General features: G+C 34.5%; 1 protein-coding gene across 7 annotated transcripts; it reads right to left on the reverse strand.

Moving 5' to 3' along the window:
• Nucleotides 1-85: 85 nt before the first annotated feature.
• On the reverse strand, nt 86-18,062 carry LOC108741137 (patronin). 7 transcript variants are annotated; one of them, XM_025974822.1, is made up of 20 exons: nt 17,950-18,062; nt 12,785-13,003; nt 12,412-12,636; nt 11,871-12,121; nt 11,457-11,566; nt 10,385-10,420; nt 9,856-9,981; nt 8,446-8,852; nt 7,216-7,884; nt 5,950-6,072; nt 5,460-5,587; nt 5,202-5,392; nt 4,680-4,986; nt 3,800-4,215; nt 3,396-3,721; nt 3,134-3,343; nt 2,772-3,008; nt 1,737-1,917; nt 1,366-1,470; nt 87-819 (listed from the first exon to the last, which is right to left on the reverse strand). In XM_025974822.1, exons 2-20 carry the CDS (start codon nt 12,785-12,787, stop codon nt 503-505), a joined length of 4,368 nt encoding a protein of 1,455 aa, XP_025830607.1. In that variant the 5' UTR covers nt 12,788-13,003; nt 17,950-18,062; the 3' UTR covers nt 87-502. The 7 variants fall into 7 exon arrangements, with proteins under 7 accessions (XP_025830605.1, XP_025830607.1, XP_025830609.1 ...); XM_025974823.1 differs by lacking the exon at nt 10,385-10,420 and having other exon boundaries at nt 88-819; XM_025974820.1 differs by lacking the exons at nt 1,366-1,470; nt 17,950-18,062 and having other exon boundaries at nt 86-819; nt 12,785-12,938.
• Between the last annotated feature and the right edge of the window lie 2,832 nt (nt 18,063-20,894).

Below are 20,894 nucleotides of genomic sequence, written 5' to 3' on the forward strand. Positions count from 1 at the left end.
CCTACCTAAGTATTACCCATTTCGTTAATTCAATTTTGAATGTAAAGAATATTTTGAATACGCAAGGAAAATTAAAAAAAAATCGTAATAATATATAAATATTTTCCATGCAATAATTAGTAGTACAATTTATCTTTTAATAAAAAAAGCGAAATATTTGGAATATACGAATGCTTATTAAGCAAAATATACAGTATTTAAAGCAAAACGAATGAATAAATAATACTAATAATAAGAGTAAACAAACAAAACCCAATTTCAAACTGACCAAAACATTACCTAAATAGTAAAATTTCAAATTTCAAAAAGCTACCACATTTCAAACGCAACGTTTTGAAAAAAGCTCTCAAGAAGTAATTCCAAAACATTTTCCCACAAAAGATATAATAATTGTACCCTTATATTTCCGATCACAAGACAACAATGAGACAAGGGCAGTTTTAAATGAAATGGATATTCAAATGAAATGCCTGCTCGTGCTTTAGGAAATGCTCTTTGCTGTCTACCAATGCTCCAAAATGTACAGCGATATAACAAAGAAACAATAAAGAAAAAAATAAAAACATACGTAGAGAGGAATGTCGACTTTCACAAAAAAAAACAACAAACAACACAAGCCGCTGGCTGCTTTGCATACAGGGTACAATATCAAACAAAAAAAAATAAAATAAAAACAATAAGATATGAGGGGGCAACCTCGAAGTGGTGAGGCAGCGCCGGGATACAGACCTCTGGATGTGGTCTTGTATGAACCACGGCGCCCAAGGGTCTGATTGGCACTGTTGCAGGGCGAAACACCCCTGCTGTCGTCAGGAGAATCTGAAATAAACCGACATCGTGCTACACTCTCTTAAACACCGGATGATAACGTTTTTCACATAAAATCTACTCGTTTTTATAACATGACAACGCTTATTCATGACTTATACTTCATGAGACTGAGCAGTCAAACAATTTACCTATTTTAAAATAAGACGTTGTCACGTTTTAATAACATCTCACAAACAAACGGATGTTTTGCTCGATTGTTCCATACTGGATATAATTGACAAAAGAGGGTTAATAAAATAATAAACAATAACAGATGCGTGCTGAACATTTAGTCTGCTACTTGTGAGAAAGCGTAGAAAAACTTCACATAACAAAATAAATACAAAGAGGAAATTGCAAGAAAGACGAAGGTTCACATAATTTAAGGATATCAGTTCGTGAATCTATTTTTTAAACCGAAATTTTCGTATGTAAATTATATTCCACAAAAAGGGAACAAAAACTGAGAAATAACGTACTGCTAAAAAATTTCATTTGCAGTTAGTAAACATGGATTAAATTATAGAAATTACCAAAGAATTTTGTAAAACACACCTCTGTATAATAAACTATTCCCGACACGTCCAGCATCTGCTAAACTGTCCTGAGATCCCCTGTAGTAATCCCGTTTGATTGGGGTAGTAGAGGAATAATGGTTTGCTAAATTAAAGAAAAAGAAAAAACGAAACTAATAAAAATACAAAGCGACACACAAACTAAATAAATTAACGAAAAGTTTGTACAGTTAAAAGTAACGTTTTACTCCCAGATAAAAACAATTTACTAGTGAGCAAAATAATAATAGATACAAAAATAAAGACCAAGTTTTTAATATATGCTCTACTAAAAACACTGAAGACAAAAATAAATAATAAAAAATGTAACATGCAATGCGCAACGTTTTGAGTAGATTGAAGGGCTATTACCTGTAAGGTTCGAACTTGACCCCTTTTTACCCCTGCTTGGCTGGAGCATGCCTTCCGCCATTTCAACAGACCCGCTGTCTATGTGTATCGTTTTTGGACGAGGTCTCGTTACAGACCCTTTAGGTCTCATTTTGGGAGTTGGTTTGAGAGACGATAACTCCGACCTGTCCAGCACTTTTCCCTGTAATGAAGTAAATTAATAAACCTTACAGAAAAAAGTTTTCAAAAATTAAATTGCTGTGAATACTTTATGTTAGTCACATGCTAGTAATGATAACATTTATATAAAATTGAGTAAAAAAAGTCAAAATTGAATTTTTTATTCACACGTTTGGTTAACTTTACTTAACTTTGGGTAAATCAAAATTACAATTGTAGCATTAATTGTTCTTTAAAGTAAATATAATATTTCAAATCAAATTTAATTGCGAATTTATCATAAATCCATTAATATCTATTTTTCAAACATTAATTATTCATGATAAATTAAAATAAAAATTCAAACATGTAAACATAAATACATACCACAGACCAATAAATAAACGACATGTTGTTAAACATAAAACAAATGTGTAACGACAGCAGAAATTATGAAAATCAAACAACGAGGTGGCTCGAGAGATATCAAACACCAAGTGTGAATGGACCGGATAAACATAACACGTCTATGCAAGGTGGATTTGAAAGGCGCCTAAAAATGTCCCGAGATCAACGACCGCGAATAATATAATCCTCAACAAAAGGAAAAAGTGGACTGAAGAACTTGAGGGAAGAATAATTAAAAGCCGGCGATCTATAAATACAAAGTGAGAAACGCTGAAACGGAAAACGCACTTTTTCGTTGCTATAAATAGCACACACGGTGGCAAGGAATTGAAGTGCAACAAACATGACACAAATTCATGCAAACGACTTGCAAAACGATGTTAAGTTTTTGTTAGTTTGTTTGTTTTTAAATTATCTACGTGGCTAATAACAGAAACAAATAGTAGCAATAAAATACATTACACAAAATTTAATTTAAAATACACTCACCTCCCTTTCAGCTTCTTCTATCGCTTTCTTCAATTTATACTGTTCTAATATAGCTGCCCTTCTGGCCGCTTGTTCTTCCTTTTTCCTTTGTCGTTCTTCTTCTTTGGCCTTTTCTCGTTCCCTCCTGGCTTCCGCTTCTGCTTCTTTCCTTGCTTTTGCTTCCTCTTGTTGCTGTCGTCTCTGAAGGGACATTAACATTATTCTTTCCTTCTTCTTCTCCTTTTCGTCCATAACGTCCTAACACATAAAATTATTATTAATAAAATTCCTTGTTTTGATTTTGCAAAATGAGCTTTCCCTGAAATTGTAATAAAAACACATAAAATGTTACGTATAAAAGTAGCAAAAAAAAAAATACTAACAGGATCAGGATTACTAAGTTCATTCCCTATTATTATGGCAGATGCAGCGGTGACCTTTTGCTTTTCTTGACTAGTTTCGCGTCTTTCCCGTTGCCTCTCTTTCTCCATTTGCTCTTGTTTTTGCCTCTCGTATTCCCGATCGTCCCGTTTCATTCTTTCTAAAGCCAGTTCTCTTTCTAAACTCTTTTGCCTCTCTTGTCTGGTCTCTTCCTGAAATTATAAAATTTTCATTCCAAGTTTCATGAAGTGGTAAATCCCTTACGTGATGGTGTTCGACATTTTGTCTAGTAAAACTGACAACGTCGTCAGGGTTTTCGTTGAAGCTCTTCTTCGGTGAGCCTTTTCGGCCCCTAAGTGGCGGTTTGGGCCTTTTGGGTTGTTCGTTGTCAAAACTAATGTAAAAACCTTTTTCGTTGGTCGGATCCTTATCGAGACTAGTGATTTCGGCGGCTAACGGCGGTGATTCTTTTTCTACAGAAGATCGATCAACCGATTGGCCAGTTTGAAAAGCACGCGTTACAAGCGGTCGCGTAGGGGACGGTATTCGATACGTCCTAGTTCCGGACGTAATATTTAACTTACTAATGCCTAGACACAAGAAATATTTACGTTGCAATTGTTACTAAATGCTAATAGAAAATAACGTATCATAATTGATATACTTACCTTCGCTAATTGGATCACCACCGCTTCCAATGAAAGATATATTCTGAGGTTCCATGTCGTCTGCAGGTGGCGCCGGGATCGGTGCATGAGTAATGCTACTCTTCCTTAGCTCCCTGTTATCCATTTGATGCAAACTAACTGGGGTGGAAGTCGCCGAAAGAACGGACCGTTTTCCTTCGTCCATTAATTGCGATATTTGTTTATGAATGTTACGGTGTTGTGGCGATGCGGACGGTGACCCCCTGATAAGATGCTGCTGTGCCATGTGCTGCTGGCTTAGAGTGAAACCAGGGTGACTGTTGCTACGATTGAGAGGATACTCTTCGCCATTCTGTTGATATTTTGGCGCCTGGTCTCGCTGGTGATATTTCGGAGACGAAACCACATTTTGAAAACGACTGTTGTCCACAAACCTACTGTATATTATAAATACTTTTTTGTTATCAACGACAGAAAAAAATGACCTATTTGGAATACGTTTAATGTAAATAATTTCTCGTTAGTTTTCAATATTCCTTAACAGACCATTAAAAAAATTAGGGCTGTTTCAAAATTCTGTAAATAACATCAACATTTTTTTAGGTATTCTTTTTAAAGCTGGTTCTCGTTCATCAATAAAACTAATAATAGCAAAACTTTAATTACATTAGGACTTCGGACCCATGCTTTATAAGCGGGTAAGAAAACATAAGGACAATTTCTTGCACAAGGGAAACAATTTTGGAAACTTTTCTTTTCAAACTGACAATTTCAAACTTTTGACACTTTGAAACAACACATTTACAACAAAAAAGTTACTTGCACCGATATTTAATGGATTAAACATTGTTATAGCAACAAACAATCAAAAGTTTGTAGCATGAAAAATAGAAACACCAACCTTGAGTCATTTGGAGGAACATCGTGCAAAACGAACGAATTCGGATTTTGAGGTTTGTTCCACGTTCTCATTTCAGGTTGTTCAGGCAGGAAGGGAACATGTTCTGCAGAGGGTGGTGGTGTGGCCCATGTTCTTCGCTGTGGCGTGGGTTGCGGAGTGGGTGTTGTCATCATGGGTTGATCGTGCAAATAAAAATGAGGCTCTTGCTGTTGAATATTTGGACTAGGGGCGCTTTTTTGCGCATAAATGGCCTGAGGAATGTGCGGAGCGCTGGAATACGACTGCAGGGGATGATTGTATATTGCACCTGTAACAAGAAAAATTGAAATCTACAAATTTTCGAACTGAAAAATGTGTGTGATATTCATTGGATAATATGTTTATAAAATTGTAGTATAAGCGTTAAAACATATTAAGAGATGCCTCTAAATGAGATACAAACCAGTTGTAGCTTTCGTCTATCTTAGCGAAGCACAAAACGTATGAGCAAAACGTAATTTTAACGCTGAATTGAAACTTTACCTTGAGGGGTAAATTGTTGCGTAGTATATGTAGGTACATATTGTGAAACAGGGGGTTGTTGATAATTGGAAACAGGCGGATAATTTTGCATCTGTTGAGAGTAGACTTGTTGCTGGGCAGCTTGGATTTGGTTTTGTTGTGATGATAATCGTTGAATGTCCACCTGTATATTCTGAAGACTAGAATTCATTCTGAAATGGAAAACGAAAAGAAATGTATCAATGTTTTTTGGGTAGGCTGTAATAGATTTCAACGTACTGAGCTATTGATTGTTGATACTGCTCTAAATCCATATTTTCGATATCAGGCGTCCTTCGGGTTTCAACGAACGGCTGATCCTGGTTAAGCCACTTCTTTTCGACGTTGACCACATCATCGTTAATTTCCTAAAATTAAAACATTGAAATACACAAAAAATATACATAATATTCTGTACTCCGTTTATAAAAAATATTTGGACATTCATCAATCATTAACAGTTTTTATTTTTCAAGTTATGTTAAAATATACGACAAAATTACAGCAAAAAGAAAAAACGTTTGTAAACCACCCATTCATACATAAAGCCTAAGAACTTCTACCAACATTTTTGCCTAAAGTAATTTATTTTTCATAATCCTTCCTCAATCTACTTACAGCAATACTTGTTAGTTAATTTGTTATAAAACGAGTGCAATCAAGAACTATCGTCTATGTTAGTATACGTTAGTTAAGAGTGATAATATCTCAACTTTAAACAGAAAAGTACCTGTAACGTTAAAGGTCTCTGTGGTTTAGAAACTGTATCAGTAGAGGGACTTCGAGGTTCGGAACCACCAGGAGAGTTAGGTTCGGTGGTATCATTTGAACTTTTAAGAATGTTACCTTTGCCCTGAAATTTGTTAGGCACACAATAAGAACCTCCACCAATACTTAACCAACTGAAAGACATCTATCAGATAAATAAGAACTGTGCAAAATTTTCTACGCGACTAACTTCTCAATGTAATCATGTGTTTGAATGATCAATGAACTGATATTCTACAAAACCTGCTATGTATATGCGAGTGTATGAATAGGAATGCAGAGTGCATCTAAGCAACTATTACGATAAAAGCTGTTCGAGTAATTCTAATGTCAGCACTTTTACTTTTGAACTATGGGAAGCATTTTAATTTCAAAAATGATACCCTACAATTACAGTTTTCTATTTAATTTGCAGATTACTGAGTAAAGAATTGATTTAAATGACAATGGTTGCAATTTTTGTTAGTGATTTTAGTGCATTGAACATAGAAGTTTACCAAAATAAAACTAATCNAAACGAACACATGCAAAACAATGCACATTAACAACAAACAATGTAATAAAATATATCAATTTATAATTACGACTTTGAAAAATATAAATTCCTTGAAACGAGTGTCTTACCATTTCGGTAAGCTGTAAGTGAAAAATAAGAAAATCAAAAAAGAAATTTGAAGAAGCAAATGTCAGTCCTGTTATTTACAAAATTTCAAGTTATTACATTTTTAGTTAATAGGTGTATAAGTGAGAAGAAATTTGCACAAATAAAGTGTACAACCTTAAGCTGTGTGTGTAATATGTTAAGTTTGTACGAAAATTTGTTGGTATTATGTTTTATAAAATAAATCATTTAAAAGCGCAATTTTTAATACAGAGTGTCTCACGAAATAGTATCCTATGAAAACAGGGAGGCAGAGAACATATCAGAAACGTGTAATACTTTGGGAAGTTTTAAATTCCCTTAAGATTACCCAAATTTCTGCTTTTTCTTGGCACTATTTCTTGAGACATCTGTGTGTGTCTAGCATTTTACTAAAAATTATAATTACCACTTTGACATAAATTTAGTTTGATACAATGGAAGATCAATTTCACACATCTGATTTACCTTTGTGACTTGATAAGTTTGTGCTACGATATTTAGAAACTTACAAAAGCAACACTTCCTAACAATCAAAATACACACCGACAAAAGCATCATTTTGGGGATTTTCGAATTTGTACTTACCTTGGTGACGGCCTGTAGAAACGCTGCCTTGCCAACCTTCTGCCTCTGCTTATTCATGATCACTTCCATCCTCCTCTTTTCGCTCTCAATGTGTCGTCGTTTCTCTTCCAATTTCATTTTGATGTCGTTTAATTGAGATGACATTACATTACTTCCGCTACCATTTTCGTTGGTTCCATTATTTTCGCCGCTATTTTGAGGATTTATCGAGCTCTGTTGTTGCCAAGTAGTTGTGTTTGGCAATGTTGCGAATGTTGTAGTCTTTTTTTCGCTTGGAGCACCGTTCGTTGTCGCTTCTTTCTCTTGCTGTTGTTGCATATACACTAGTTGTATAGCTCTACTTTCTCCTCCCCCTGTTATCAAGTCTTTTTTTAGATCGGCAAAACTAAGTCGGTTTTTGATCTCGCCATCAACTATATCGTTGGTGAAACCATCCTTGATACTCTCCTTGCTGCCACTGTTATTGTTTAGTTTGCCGAAAGAGGACGGTATAGCACCAGCGCTATACTGGCGACGCAATTGCGGTTTTTCGTGGTCTTCATCCGATTTTTCACAGCCATTGTCGTAACCGAACTGAATAGAACTACGGTTGTCTTTCACCGACGAACGCACCGCCGGATTTTCGATGAATGCCGGCGCAGAAATCTTACGACCTACATGTACAGCTACCTGTAATTATACAAAACAACTATAGTACTTTAAATACCAATATAACGCGGTCGCATTTGTGAGGGGAGACCTTTTGTACCCCATTCACAATACAATTAAGCGTTTCCACCCAACTGCTTAATGTCTCTTAAAAAGCTCATATGTTGATTTATCTAAAACCATCTTTAAAAAAGGTTTTCATTGAACTGTAGACACTATGTTAAAAAACCCAAATAAACTTAGTAATAATCACCCTAAAGTGGAGTTCAATCCACCATAAGATGGTACTTATCTACCTACAGACTATTCTATGTAGGGACTTTGATTGTCTCCTTTATTAAAATCATCTACTGTATTAGAGAAAAGGTTAAGTCAATTTATTGTTCGTTGCTCGAGAAATCTATGCAACATGAATAAAGAGGATGTATGTTTGGTTGCATACTGTCGATTGAACTGACCCCTTTTTCATTGTAAATGTATGAAAATAATATCGAATGCCCCCTTTCGTTGAAATGCATATTATTTACAAACATTAGCCGTTTAACAGTACCTCCACGATATTATAAAAATAATTTTTTTTACCTCTTTATCAGGATTTTTTCCAATGAAATTAATGTTGTCTTGGCTGCCTCCAAAATTTTCAATTGTTAACTGGGATTCTTCGGAAACACTACTTCTCCGGGACCTTCTGCCCCCATAACTAATTTTTCTACTGTCCTCCCAATTACTAGGTCGTCCAGCAGCTACTGTCTCTCCCCGCTCTTCGGCCTTGCTGTCATGGTTTTGCTTTTCTTTGCTACTTTTGAGTCGCGCTGGCACCAGAGGTTCGTCGTTTATAACGGAACTCAACGTTGGTATATTTTTACTCCTATGAACGACAAATGAATCCTCGGAGCCTCTTCGCAGACTGTCTTCGCTCATTTCAGACATGCTTTGCTGAAATGAATTTGTTTTGCGAAGAGGCATGTGCGTTGGAGTTGTTTTCATCACTACAAGATAGGAAAAGTGAAAGTTACTTATATAAATATAAATAAATAAATATACACCGACCGATTATATTATCAAACAATAAGTGTCAAAAAAACAAAAATAAAATGCAAAAACTCTAATGAGTGTTTGTTTATGTTATGCTACTAAAAGGACGCTAAGTTCATATTGCATGGAAAACGCAAACAAAATAATCATTAATTACTGATTAAATTCATTTAAGTAAGTGTATGCGGAATGCACTACACTATTTCTTATGTATTTACAAAATATTAATAAATTGATGAGTTTTTTCTCCTTGCATATTATAATAATGAAATAATTAACCATTTTTAATAACAACACCAAGTAGCAATGCAGACAAAAATAGTTATGTTAATATTTTACATTATTATTAATACATGCAAGAATTAAGTTATTTAATGTAAGTAAAATAAGTATATGGGTTTCAACATACCATGCACAAAAGGGGTAGTAACTAAATAAAGTTACTTAGGTTTAGCAACCAATAATTAAACAGCAATGTAATTCTAAAAGAAATTAAACCTATAGGTAAATGGTTTCAGTAATTAATTGATTTAAAAAAAAAATTAAATACAGTGGTCGAGAAAGTAATATAGAATATACAGTTTGTAGGTAGACACACATAAAACCATCTGCAACAAAAATACAAATTTAAACCAAGGCAAACTGGGCACGTACAACAAAATATGTAAAATCTGTAAATAATTTACAAAAATAACTAAAAGGCCAGAAAAGTAGTGATTATAAGATTACTTATAACAAGAAATTAAAGTGGCAATCAGTAAATTAAAAAAACAAGTATATAACTTTCTATTATTATAATTACTACTTTCCTATTAAAATAAACTCTCATTTTTCTCTTGCAACCACATTAAACAGAAACAGAATAGCGGTGAAATGATCCTAACAAATGTTTTGTTTTTGTTGTCTTTTTGTATCTCTATTTTCTACCAGCCCGAGATGATGAATTTCGGAATTTACCTTGGAAAGCGCTGGAAGCAGAAGAATCATCTAGACCACTGCGCAAATCCGGGATGGGGGACATCACGGAATGCAGCAGATTTCGCTTATGTACCACCCCGTGCGCATTGCGCGCCGGAAAACCCTCTACAACCGCAACCACACAAGCATGTCATCAAAAAGGGGATTAACCAAATTATTTCTTTTTTTGTGTATAGGTATTTCCTATATATTATTTACAATCTGAGGGCTTTATTGCCCACGAATAATTTTTTAATTTGTTTCTTTAACAATTATTTTAGAACATGAGTAAAAACCTATTTTATTTGTTACAAGTTTCATGTTCATCATGATGTATTTACTGAGAAAATTGATTTCATTTGCAGACTTTAGTAATTTTAGTTATTTATAAGAAACGTTCTATCTACCAATCTATCATAAATTATATGAATAGTGTACAAACAAAATTAATAAAGAAAATCTAAACCAAACCAAATAAAAATAAGTCAGCTAGAGAAGCGAAAATATCAATCAAGAAAATTAATCTTACCGATAACGTACTGCCACCACATTGTTTCAAACTTTTCTATAAAAAGCAAAAGAAAGACAAAAAAGCAAAAGTAAGCACTGTAGTAGTAACGGTGGGTAATGTGAGTCTTACAAGAAGGAAGCCGGTGGTTATTTCGATATTGACCGACACTATATGCAAATTAAGGAATAACCGTACAGGTCGGTATTCAACATTTTTCAGAGTACCTACGCAGTCTGAGAAAAAGTACCAATAAAATAAAATAATAAAGAAAAATTATACCTCGCTTGGGGGCAACATGTTGCCAATAAATTTGAGTAGTATGGCTATAATCGAAAATCGAGCAATTTATTTTACCAATGCTTCTTAAAGTGTTTTCCACTAATAATTATAAATTAATTTTACCTACTCTAACAGCAACATACACAAATAATTATTGTTTTGTACATATCTACGACACAATACCTTTCAAATTACATGTGTTTTATTCCCCTCCTTTTATAATGAATACCGAAAAAATGTATCAGAAGTTTCGATGTTTATTTCCCACATTCTTGTTCAATAATTGAAAGTTTTAGTCAAAACAAAAAAATTAAAATTTCAGAAACGGTTTGGTTTTATTGCAATTATTATTAGCAGCATACTAAAAAGTATTAATTCAGATTTTGCATTGCAAACAATTTTGACAAAGACTGTGGACTGCTAAAGAGTAAATCAATACAGAAGTGGTGAGGTGAATAGCCTTATTAATTCGCCAAATTAGAAAACAATTTCTTTATTAAAGTGAACACCGGTTGTAATAAAGAAACCCCAATTTTTACAATTTCTTGCACGTAATTTCTGAATTAAAAGATAAGACATAAGGCTTTATATGATTGTAATTATATATTCGTTTTGAGAATAACGTAAAAATGAAAGTACAACAAAACACTTAGGTGCAAACAAACATAATAAGAAAAATGTTAGCATAAACAAACATAAAAAGCATAATGTAATAATAAATCGTTTGACCGGTCTAAATTTCGTGTTTTATGGGTAGTTCTTTTATATATATATGCACTAAGATCAAATACGTTTATTTACATTCACTTACCATTCGATGATGTTTTATCCATTTCCGGATAGCGAACACACTTTGCAGGATTTATTTCCAAAAGATTGAATAGATCGGCAAGAAAAACTACTAAATTCTGTTTCATCGACCTACGAAAAATAAGAATGTCTTTAATACTGCTGCCAGCGCAAATAAAAAGCATAGTCATTTAAATTTCACAGACAACAACTTCAGATGTCTACTAAAACTACTAAGTCAATATTTTCTTTTACGATAAAATAATGGCATAAAAAAGGAACTTTTAAATATAGGATAGCTTAAGTTTGAGGGTCAAAGGGGAGTTAGGGACGGCGTTACATAAGATGGAATATTGTGGAGTATTAAACAAATATGGGTAACTTTTGGATTAATCACACAAGTGTGTACACATAGAGAAATCTAATTATTTCTTACCCTCTCATGTATGTAACGTCTTCGGGCACCATGTGAAAAATTGAAGCGGGCAAACACCTTTGGCAGAAACTTTGAACAAGACCTATGTTGTGCAGACTTTCGGAAACTGTCGGTAGATATGACACGCGAATTTTGCTCCATGGAAGTTCGTCGGGGCAATAGAATGAGATCAGAGCTGCTAAAGCTACGCCATCACAGAGGTCCTTGAAGTCTTGAACTTTAGGAAATTCGGGAGAATGTAACCTGTCGCCCTGTCAAACAAAAAAAAAAACAATCAAACAACTTTCCAAAGGAGGAATTGATACTGATATCATTTATAAATCAGTTTCAGCGTACTTTGGAATCTAGTTTCGATTTATATTGTGGTATTTCTGCTTGTTCCTTTTTAATCGAATAAGCCAATCTAAATATTACACACAAAAGAAATTAATAGTGCTATCAGCGCAGGGCAAAGTTGTATTACGTGGTTAGTATCAGCAATTTTTTATGTTGAAGTGTACGATGTGTTGCATACCTATTTACAAAAATAAGATTCTATTACCTCTCCTCCACCATTGGGCATATTGGATTCAGTCTCCTGTTCAATCCGTTTTTTGAGTGCTTCGCATCCGTGGGTGATCCACAAAAGCAGACCCTGTTCGTAGTTCTCCGGCGAGGACGTTTTTCTTTGATTGAACCTCTGCACAGCTGCCAGGACTCTGTCAGGACTCACAACCTCTTTAGCGTACAATAACATGATGGCCTCTATTACGGCCATATGAGCACTCTGAAAAGTAAATACTTTAATAAGAATAAAAATCATGAATTTTATAATTATTTCTACAAAAAAAAGCCATAAAAATTCCATACAACTTTTGGAAAATACTTCAACGAACAGAAATTTACAAAAGTTCTTTAACGAATAATTGTTTTACCATTCTGAGCGGGTTTGTTTGTATAAGGGTAGTCTCCGTGAGCTGAGCGCCATCCGAGGGTTCTTCGACATAAATCCCTTTGCGTGCCAATGTTTGTAGTATCGACCAATGATTTAGATTGTGATAGTTTGGATCCGAATATATGTTACCTAAAGCGTTACAATAAAGTTCTGCATTAGCCAGAGAGAGTACTATTTGAGGTTTGAGATGCTCCTGGCTCTGCAACAAAAAAAAAAAGAAAAATACTTTAACGTTCTTGCGTATCCATTTGTAAACTAGTTAATTCCTTTGAACAATTATAAGCATTCAATATGATAATTAGAAACTCCGGCTTAGAGAGAATCAGTCCGTTCCTTCTCTTTCCACTTTTTAAGTCCTTTGTTACGCCGATAATCAATAGCATTTAAATATTGAAAATATTTAATAATGACGAACATTTCGGGTAAGTACTTTGCATTTACCGTAGTACAGTAATGTGCGTAACTATTCGGTTTCTCTTTTTTTCAGACTATAAAGCCTTTAGCAAAATGTATCTTTCGAAAGTAAATAATTTTCTCTCCGCATATTTAAATATTAAACATTGAACTTTCAATAAACTGCGCCCATATCCACAAACACATTTTGTTATAAGACAATTATGATCAATGAATTTTAAATTCGGAATTAACAAGTAACAAAGGAACTCAAAAATAAGAACAAGAAATTAAAATTAATTCGTAAATTAGTACCTATAACTAATAACAACTTAATTAAAACAGCAGTTTTATTTTTATAATTTGATTCGACTCACCATTTTTAATTAAGCAGGTACTAAAATTTGAATTTTAAAGTATTTACTGTAGGACATGGAAAACATTTACAAGTAACTAACGATACATAAGCGTAAGAGTAGATAGAAACAAATTAACTTGAAATACAAAACTTGAATCAATGCAGAGTTTGATGCAAAATAGATATGTCTACATAGTAAAAGAATTACATTCGCATATTTAATTAAATTAAGCTTCTTGTGGGGTCAACGTCACCACCTCAACCTGCAGGAAAACAACTATAGAAACAAATTTACTGTAAATGGGATTGAGCAGCAACACTCTTTTACAAAATGCCCTATAGAGACTGATATGGCCCTGATGTGGATACACTGTCTAAACCACACAGGGTAGTCCTGTCCAGACCAAGTCTGGCTGCCTGATTAGTCCCAAATTAGATAGAAGATAGAAATTTCAAAAACAAGAATCTTATTCCTTCAATATATGTGCATTACATTTCATTTGAATTTACATCGGTTGTAAATAGGTTTTTCTCGTGCAGCATAAAATAGTTTAAAACAAGAAATGCATCCGGCGCAGTGAGACTCAATGCGAGACCCACTCGCTGAAAATAAGCGACGATGTTAAAATTAGCTGAAGAACATTATTTTAGTTTAATTTTATTTTCGTTTCTCACAGCTTATAATACTAAACAACAAAACCGTAGACGGCAGATAACGTTCGCACCTTTATTATCATCTTTTTAAACTTGTTGTAATGCAAGAAAAATCTTTATTTTATTAAGGGTAGCACACTGTTCTAAAGTCGTAGTCAATTTAACAATACAAAATCGACTAACGTCAAAAATAAACAACTATCCCTGACAGGAAATTTTTTTCCAATGCATACTTAATCGGTGCTCCTCATTTAATTAAATAACGGTTAATTAGGCATTTAAATCCCTTACATGCGTGACAGAACAAGGTCTTCTAATTACTGTAGTGCAATAAAAGTAAACATGACATCCCATGATGACCTATTTATGATGTAACGTACATTTATTATGTATAGCTATTATCTGTGACTTTGTCTAAGTAAAATAAATACAATTGTGGCTCACATCAGTCTTAAGAGTTCAGGTAGGATATCCATAATAGAGCAAGATCAGACTTCATAGATAATACCGTTAATGGATGAAATGGGGCATATCCACATCAGGGCCATATCAGTCTTAATACGAGGATACCCGCAATAGAACAAGATCAGGTTTAGTAGAGCATACCGTTAAAGGGCCACATCAGTCTTAATGGGGCATAGGAAATCCAGATTAGAGCAAGATCAAGCTTAACATATCATACCGTTAAAGGATTGAAATAGAGTATATCCACATCAGGGCCATATCAGTCTTAATACGAGGATATGCACATTAGAGCAAGATCAGTTTTAGTAGAACATATCGTTAAAAGATTGATGTAGGCAATCCATATCGGGGCCACATCAGTCTTAATAGCAGGGTATCCATATTAGGGAAAGATTTGGTTTAGTAGAGCAAACCGTCAAAGAATTGAAGTAGAGTATCCATATCAGGGTCACAAAAGTCATAATGGGGCATACCGTAAGAATTCAGGTAGGAAATCCAGATTAGAGCAAGATCAAGCTTAACATATCATACCGTTAAAGGATTGAAATAGAGTATATCCACATCAGGGCCATATCAGTTTTAATACGAGGATATGCACATTAGAGCAAGATCAGTTTTAGTAGAACATATCGTTAAAAAATTGATGTAGGCAATCCATATCGGGGCCACATCAGTCTTAATAGCAGGGTATCCATATTAGGGAAAGATTTGGTTTAGTAAAGCAAACCGTCAAAGAATTGAAGTAGAGTATCCGTATCAGGGTCACAAAAGTCATAATGGGGCATACCGTAAGAATTCAGGTAGGAAATCCAGATTAAAGCAAGATCAAGCTTAACATATCATACCGTTAAAGGATTGAAATAGAGTATATCCACATCAGGGCCATATCAGTTTTAATACGAGGATATCTACATTAGAGCAAGATCAGGTTTAGTAGAGGATACCGTCAATGGATTGAAGTAGGCAATCCATATCAGGGTCACGTCAGTCTTAATAGTAGGGTATCCGTATTAGGGAAAGATTTGGTTTAGTAGAGTAAACCGTCAAAGAATTGAAGTAGAGTATCCATATCAGGGCCACAAAAGTCATAATGGGGCATACCGTAAGAATTCAGGTAGGAAATCCAGATTAGAGTAAGATCAGGTTTAATAGGTCACACCGTTAATGAATTGAAGTAAGCCATCCACATCAGGGCCACATCCGTCTTGACGGAGCATATCGTAAATGAGTTTAGATAGGATATGCATATTAGAACAAGATCAGGTTTAGTAGAGCATATCGTTAAAGGGCCACATCAGTCTTAATGGGGCATACCGTAAAAGTTCAGGTAGGATATCCACATTAGAGCAAGATCAGGCTTAATATGTCATATCGCTAAAGGATTGAAACAGAGTATATCCACATCAGGGCCATATGAGTCTTAATACGAGGATATGCACATTAGAGCAGGATTAGGTTTAGTAGAACATATCGTTAAAAGATTGATGTAGGCAATCCATATCGGGGCCACATCAGTCTTAATAGCAGGGTATCCATATTAGGGAAAGATTTGGTTTAGTAGAGTAAACCGTCAAAGAATTGAAGCAGAGTATCTATATCAGAGTCACAAAAGTCATAATGGGGCATACCGTAAGAATTCAGGTAGGAAATCCAGATTAGAGCAAGATCAGGTTTAATAGGTCACACCGTTAATGAATTGAAGTAAGCCATCCACATCAGGGCCACATCCGTCTTGACGGAGCATATCGTAAATGAGTTTAGATAGGATATGTACATTAGAACAAGATCAGGTTTAGTGGGGCATATCGTTAAAGGATTGAAGTAGGGTATCCATATCAGTCTTAGTAGGGAATGTCGTAAGAGTTTAGTCAGGAAATCTACATTCGATGAAGATCAGGCTTTATAGGGGGTACCGTTAAAGGACTGAAATGAGGTATATCGTGAAGTGATGTTTTGTTTGATCGAAACTAACTGCCTGTTAAGAAGCAGGCAACTAGCTGTGTCAAACAATTTTTATTATACCCTGTTTAAAATAGAACAAACGCAATATTTGTTAGCGTAATATTCTGCGGTTAACAGGGGAATATGTAAAATTCGATTCTCTTCAATTTTATAAAATTAGTAGTAGTTTCTACGAACCTAATTAAACATTACCCAACATCAAGTATTTTTAGCACCTGTTACTAAAGAAACAAAAATCTGAATATTACACAATAGAGATAATTTTTTGTTTCACTTAATCTTTTACTCGACAGAGTGACTGTCATCAAACGAAAATTCATTAGTGGTTTTTGTTTTAATTAAGTGATTTAAAAGGAATAGTAAAAACATCTGTGTATATCGTTACAGTCATGGATTGTGTAATAACAGGTGAAACGATGTTTTACAATTTTTCACGATTACTATTCGCTGTTAATCACTTTTTAAAAAAATACCTTGCTGTTTGGATTTAATGAAGACTTTTACGTTAATTAGGCCAATCTTAAAAAACACTAAAAGACACGAATGTAATATTTTGAAAAGAAGACCATACCATTAGTTGTTTTATAAAACTTGGAAACTACTTTTTTATACCATATTTGATACTTTTAAAAACAACTTAGGCACATCGAAAGAAGACAATGAGTAAATGAACTAACGATAAAAATAAAAAAAAAATTAATAAATGTTACAGAAGAGAAAAAAAAATATTTTATTACTATTGGTCTCTGCCTCAACTGCACACTGATAAAAATGGTCTTTCACGTATGCTGGAGCACAATACCGAACCAACTAGTTAATAAATAATGAATTCTGGCCGTATCTCATACAACTTTAATAAGTAATATCAAATAAAACGGAGACGTTCTAATAAGTCATTATGTGAAAAGTGTGCGGTTCGAAGTCCAGAAATAATTGATGCGTTTCGCTTCCGCTACAATGTCTTCTTCTTCGTTGAAAACGGCAGTAAAACCGAACTAAGAAACCGTTATAGCTGATATTTACTTAAACAACTAACATAACACTTTTGTTCAACTTATTCTTTGCACGGTACACTTACTAATTAATTGAAAAATATAGATACTTAATTCTACGGTTTCTAGTTTTGTAATACATCAACATTTTACCTTTACACTTCACCAATAGCTTACAAAGTTCTTAAAATTAAAATGGCGGTTGGCGTCCATCATACTGATTGCTTCCTAACCCTAACTGGATATATTTCATTTATTAAAATCATTAAACTGATTAACTCTAATGCTCACTTGTATCGGTCTAATATTTTCTAATCTTACCTCATGATCCTTGTAAAAAGGCTCCTTAAGATTTTCAGGAACTTTGTTATTAAATGCTTTCGATAAAAGCCATTTTACGGACGCACGTTGTTTTGCCTGAAACAGAAATGAAAGTAAAATAGTTAAAGGGTTGAAATAGGGTATCGACGTCAAACAAAATAAACCTTTGTAACAAAAAACCGTGAAATGAGAGGTACCTATAAATAATAAGCGGTATAAGCCTGTCGTCACTCATTACCCATTCAAGTACATGAACATTTACCACATTTAACCACGACAAGACAGTAGGAGAGCGTTTCAATTACATGTATGACAAGTGGCTTTCGTCCTGACACATTTTCTCGCACACTTCTACGCTCGTCTTCCCTTTCATCGTTAATTGTTAATGTGTAAACAGGCAAATTATTAATGTTGAACAACTTGTTCTTTTTTTTAAATCCTCTTTAGACAACAATATTGCCAGAGTTGTGGTTTGTTTTCTTCAATTAGCTACAAAACTTTGTCGCGAACGAGTATAAGAAATAAAAGACTTATTATTTCAGCAACCACTAATTAACTATTCATAAGCGATCGATGTTTATTACGTTGCCTCTAATGTGGAATTGGAAATCAACTTAGTCTTGACCGAATTTGCTATTTAATTAATTGGACTACGTAAAAAAATTCGCTTAAAGGCAAGCAGGTATAAAAGTTATGTTTTCCTCTACAAAAAGTATTGAATTCGGGCAATTGTTGTTAACAAAATTTGTTGTATTGCTGATGCACAACATAGCTTACATCAAAATAGTTCATTTTTTAATAAATCCATACATTAATTAAAAGCGGTCGAAATAGTACGCGAGCGCCTTAGTAATACACTAAATCTGACTACAGATGTCGCAGGAGTCTATTTATTTGAGGCATAAGGCAAATAAGCTGTCAATATGTTGAATAATTTAAAGAACTACTAGTATTCCAAATTTTAAATTGTTTTGCAGCAGGAGTCTTACGTTGAAAACGTTACCTACTGTATATTATGCAGTTACATATATCTGCATAATAGATAGTAGAAAACAAGAGCTTTTACTAATTATCTACGGCTCGGAATAAGCTCCGGAATGTGTCTACCGACCTAGCAGTTCGCCAATGCGGAAATGACAACTAAGTCGGCGATGACTGCGGCCAAACAGACACTTGTATGAAGTAGTCGCCAAGTCAACAAATAAAAACGAAAACAATGAAACCAACGGTCAAAGTCTGCGTCTTCGTTTAAACATGTTCCATTTTCCGCGGAAATGAAAGAAATCAGGATACGACCAAACTGCTTCGGTCAATTCCCTTCGACGTCATTTTTTTTGGTTAAATTCTTCAACAGACTGACAACTTAAGTATCTAATTTATGTTTGATACCTTTCTGGTATTTACAGCAGTAATTATTATTTAATCTGCCGCGACATCTGTGATCAAATTTACTACAGTACTAAGGCGCTCAGGGTACTACGAAATTGGCCGATGTGGACTTCTACTGATGATATTTACATGGCTCATAGTAGTACGTATTGGTAGAAGGCACCATAATAAAGAAATTCAACATTAATACAGAAATTAAATTTAATAATGAAATATTTTAATGGAAGCTATGTTTAAGACACTAAGAAAAAGATTATCTATACGATGGGACCAAATTTATATAGATTTAACTGTAAGATTTTTGCTGAAATGGGATAAACACATTCGAGTTCTTATTTAAATATCACAACGATATTATTATTAAGTAGGGGAACCTTAAATCGGTTCAAACATTCTCCTGCTTCAAGTAAATCTATAATCAATATATGCTGCATTTCTTTTACGATTGGAACTTGACCCAGGTGAATTTGCTATTAAATTTTAACGTAACAGGTGCAATAAACCTTACGTTAAAACAATAAAAAGAGCAAACAACAAAGCGTCGTAAAAATGTAAGATTTGAAAGCTTTTGCACCAACAAACAAACATAAGTAATAGGCACATAGGCAGATATAACACACTGACTCATTAAAATTATAACGTATAAAACGAAATGTCTATTTCATGTGCGAATGATAATGGTAATGGACTAGGTAATGGTAATCTTTCATTATTTATCATTTACATTCATCACGCTGACGCTGCCCACCGACTACTACGGTATTCTGCGACTGATGACGTTATTTTAGTCATCACCAATTTTGGCGTTTCGCGATTATGTAATGCAATAATAATAACAACGACATTCTGAACCAAACTGGTCCTGTTTCTTCACGTAGCGTAGGTAAGAAAAACGAAAATGAAACAAATTTCAAATGGCTTCAAGTAATATTTAACAACAACAAAAGCAAAAACATAATTTCATTTTTAACTTTTTCAACCAAATCATATGCCTTGAATAGGGCTAAATTATGTATATATAAAATTTTTCAGAACAACTTTCAAATTCATGACGATCATGAAAAGGAGACATCAAAAAACTATTTCAAACTTTGATAAAGCTGTCACAGGATCAAGCTACATGACATTAATAATAACATTAATAGGGCATGTCGTAAAATGGTCAAAAGAGGACATCCCTGTCCTAACAAATTTCCGGTAGGATTGGTCTTAGTCAAGCAAAGAGAGACAAGTCAAAACTGTAAGACCAAATAGGTACGTAATTAATCGACCAAAGATCAAACCGACTGGCCCGGTTGGTTTCTGAAATCAACGGACTTGAACATCCCGACCGTTGCACCGCGCGAAGATCTGACCGTTGCACCGCGCGTAGTCCGACCGTTGCACCGCGCACAGTCCGACCGTTGCACCGCGCGAAGATCCGACCGTTGCACCGCGCACAGTCCGACCGTTGCACCGCGCGAAGATCCGACCGTTGCACCGCGCACAGTCCGACCGTTGCACCGCGCAAAGTTTCGACCGTTGCACCGCGCAATGAATCGGTAGGTCGGCTGCGT

The sequence above is a fragment of the Agrilus planipennis genome, unplaced genomic scaffold, assembly GCF_000699045.2.
Source record: "Agrilus planipennis isolate EAB-ADULT unplaced genomic scaffold, Apla_2.0 scaffold237, whole genome shotgun sequence".
Lineage (NCBI taxonomy): Eukaryota > Metazoa > Arthropoda > Insecta > Coleoptera > Buprestidae > Agrilus > Agrilus planipennis.

Excerpts from the sequence above, each read along its gene's own strand:
- LOC108741137 (XM_025974822.1), bottom strand. Across the intron at positions 7,885-8,445 it reads GAAAAAATCCTGATAAAGAG|GTAGCTGTACATGTAGGTCG; the intron begins GTAAAAAAAATT and ends GTATAATTACAG. Across the intron at positions 3,344-3,395 it reads AAAATGTCGAACACCATCAC|GAAGAGACCAGACAAGAGAG; the intron begins GTAAGGGATTTA and ends TTATAATTTCAG.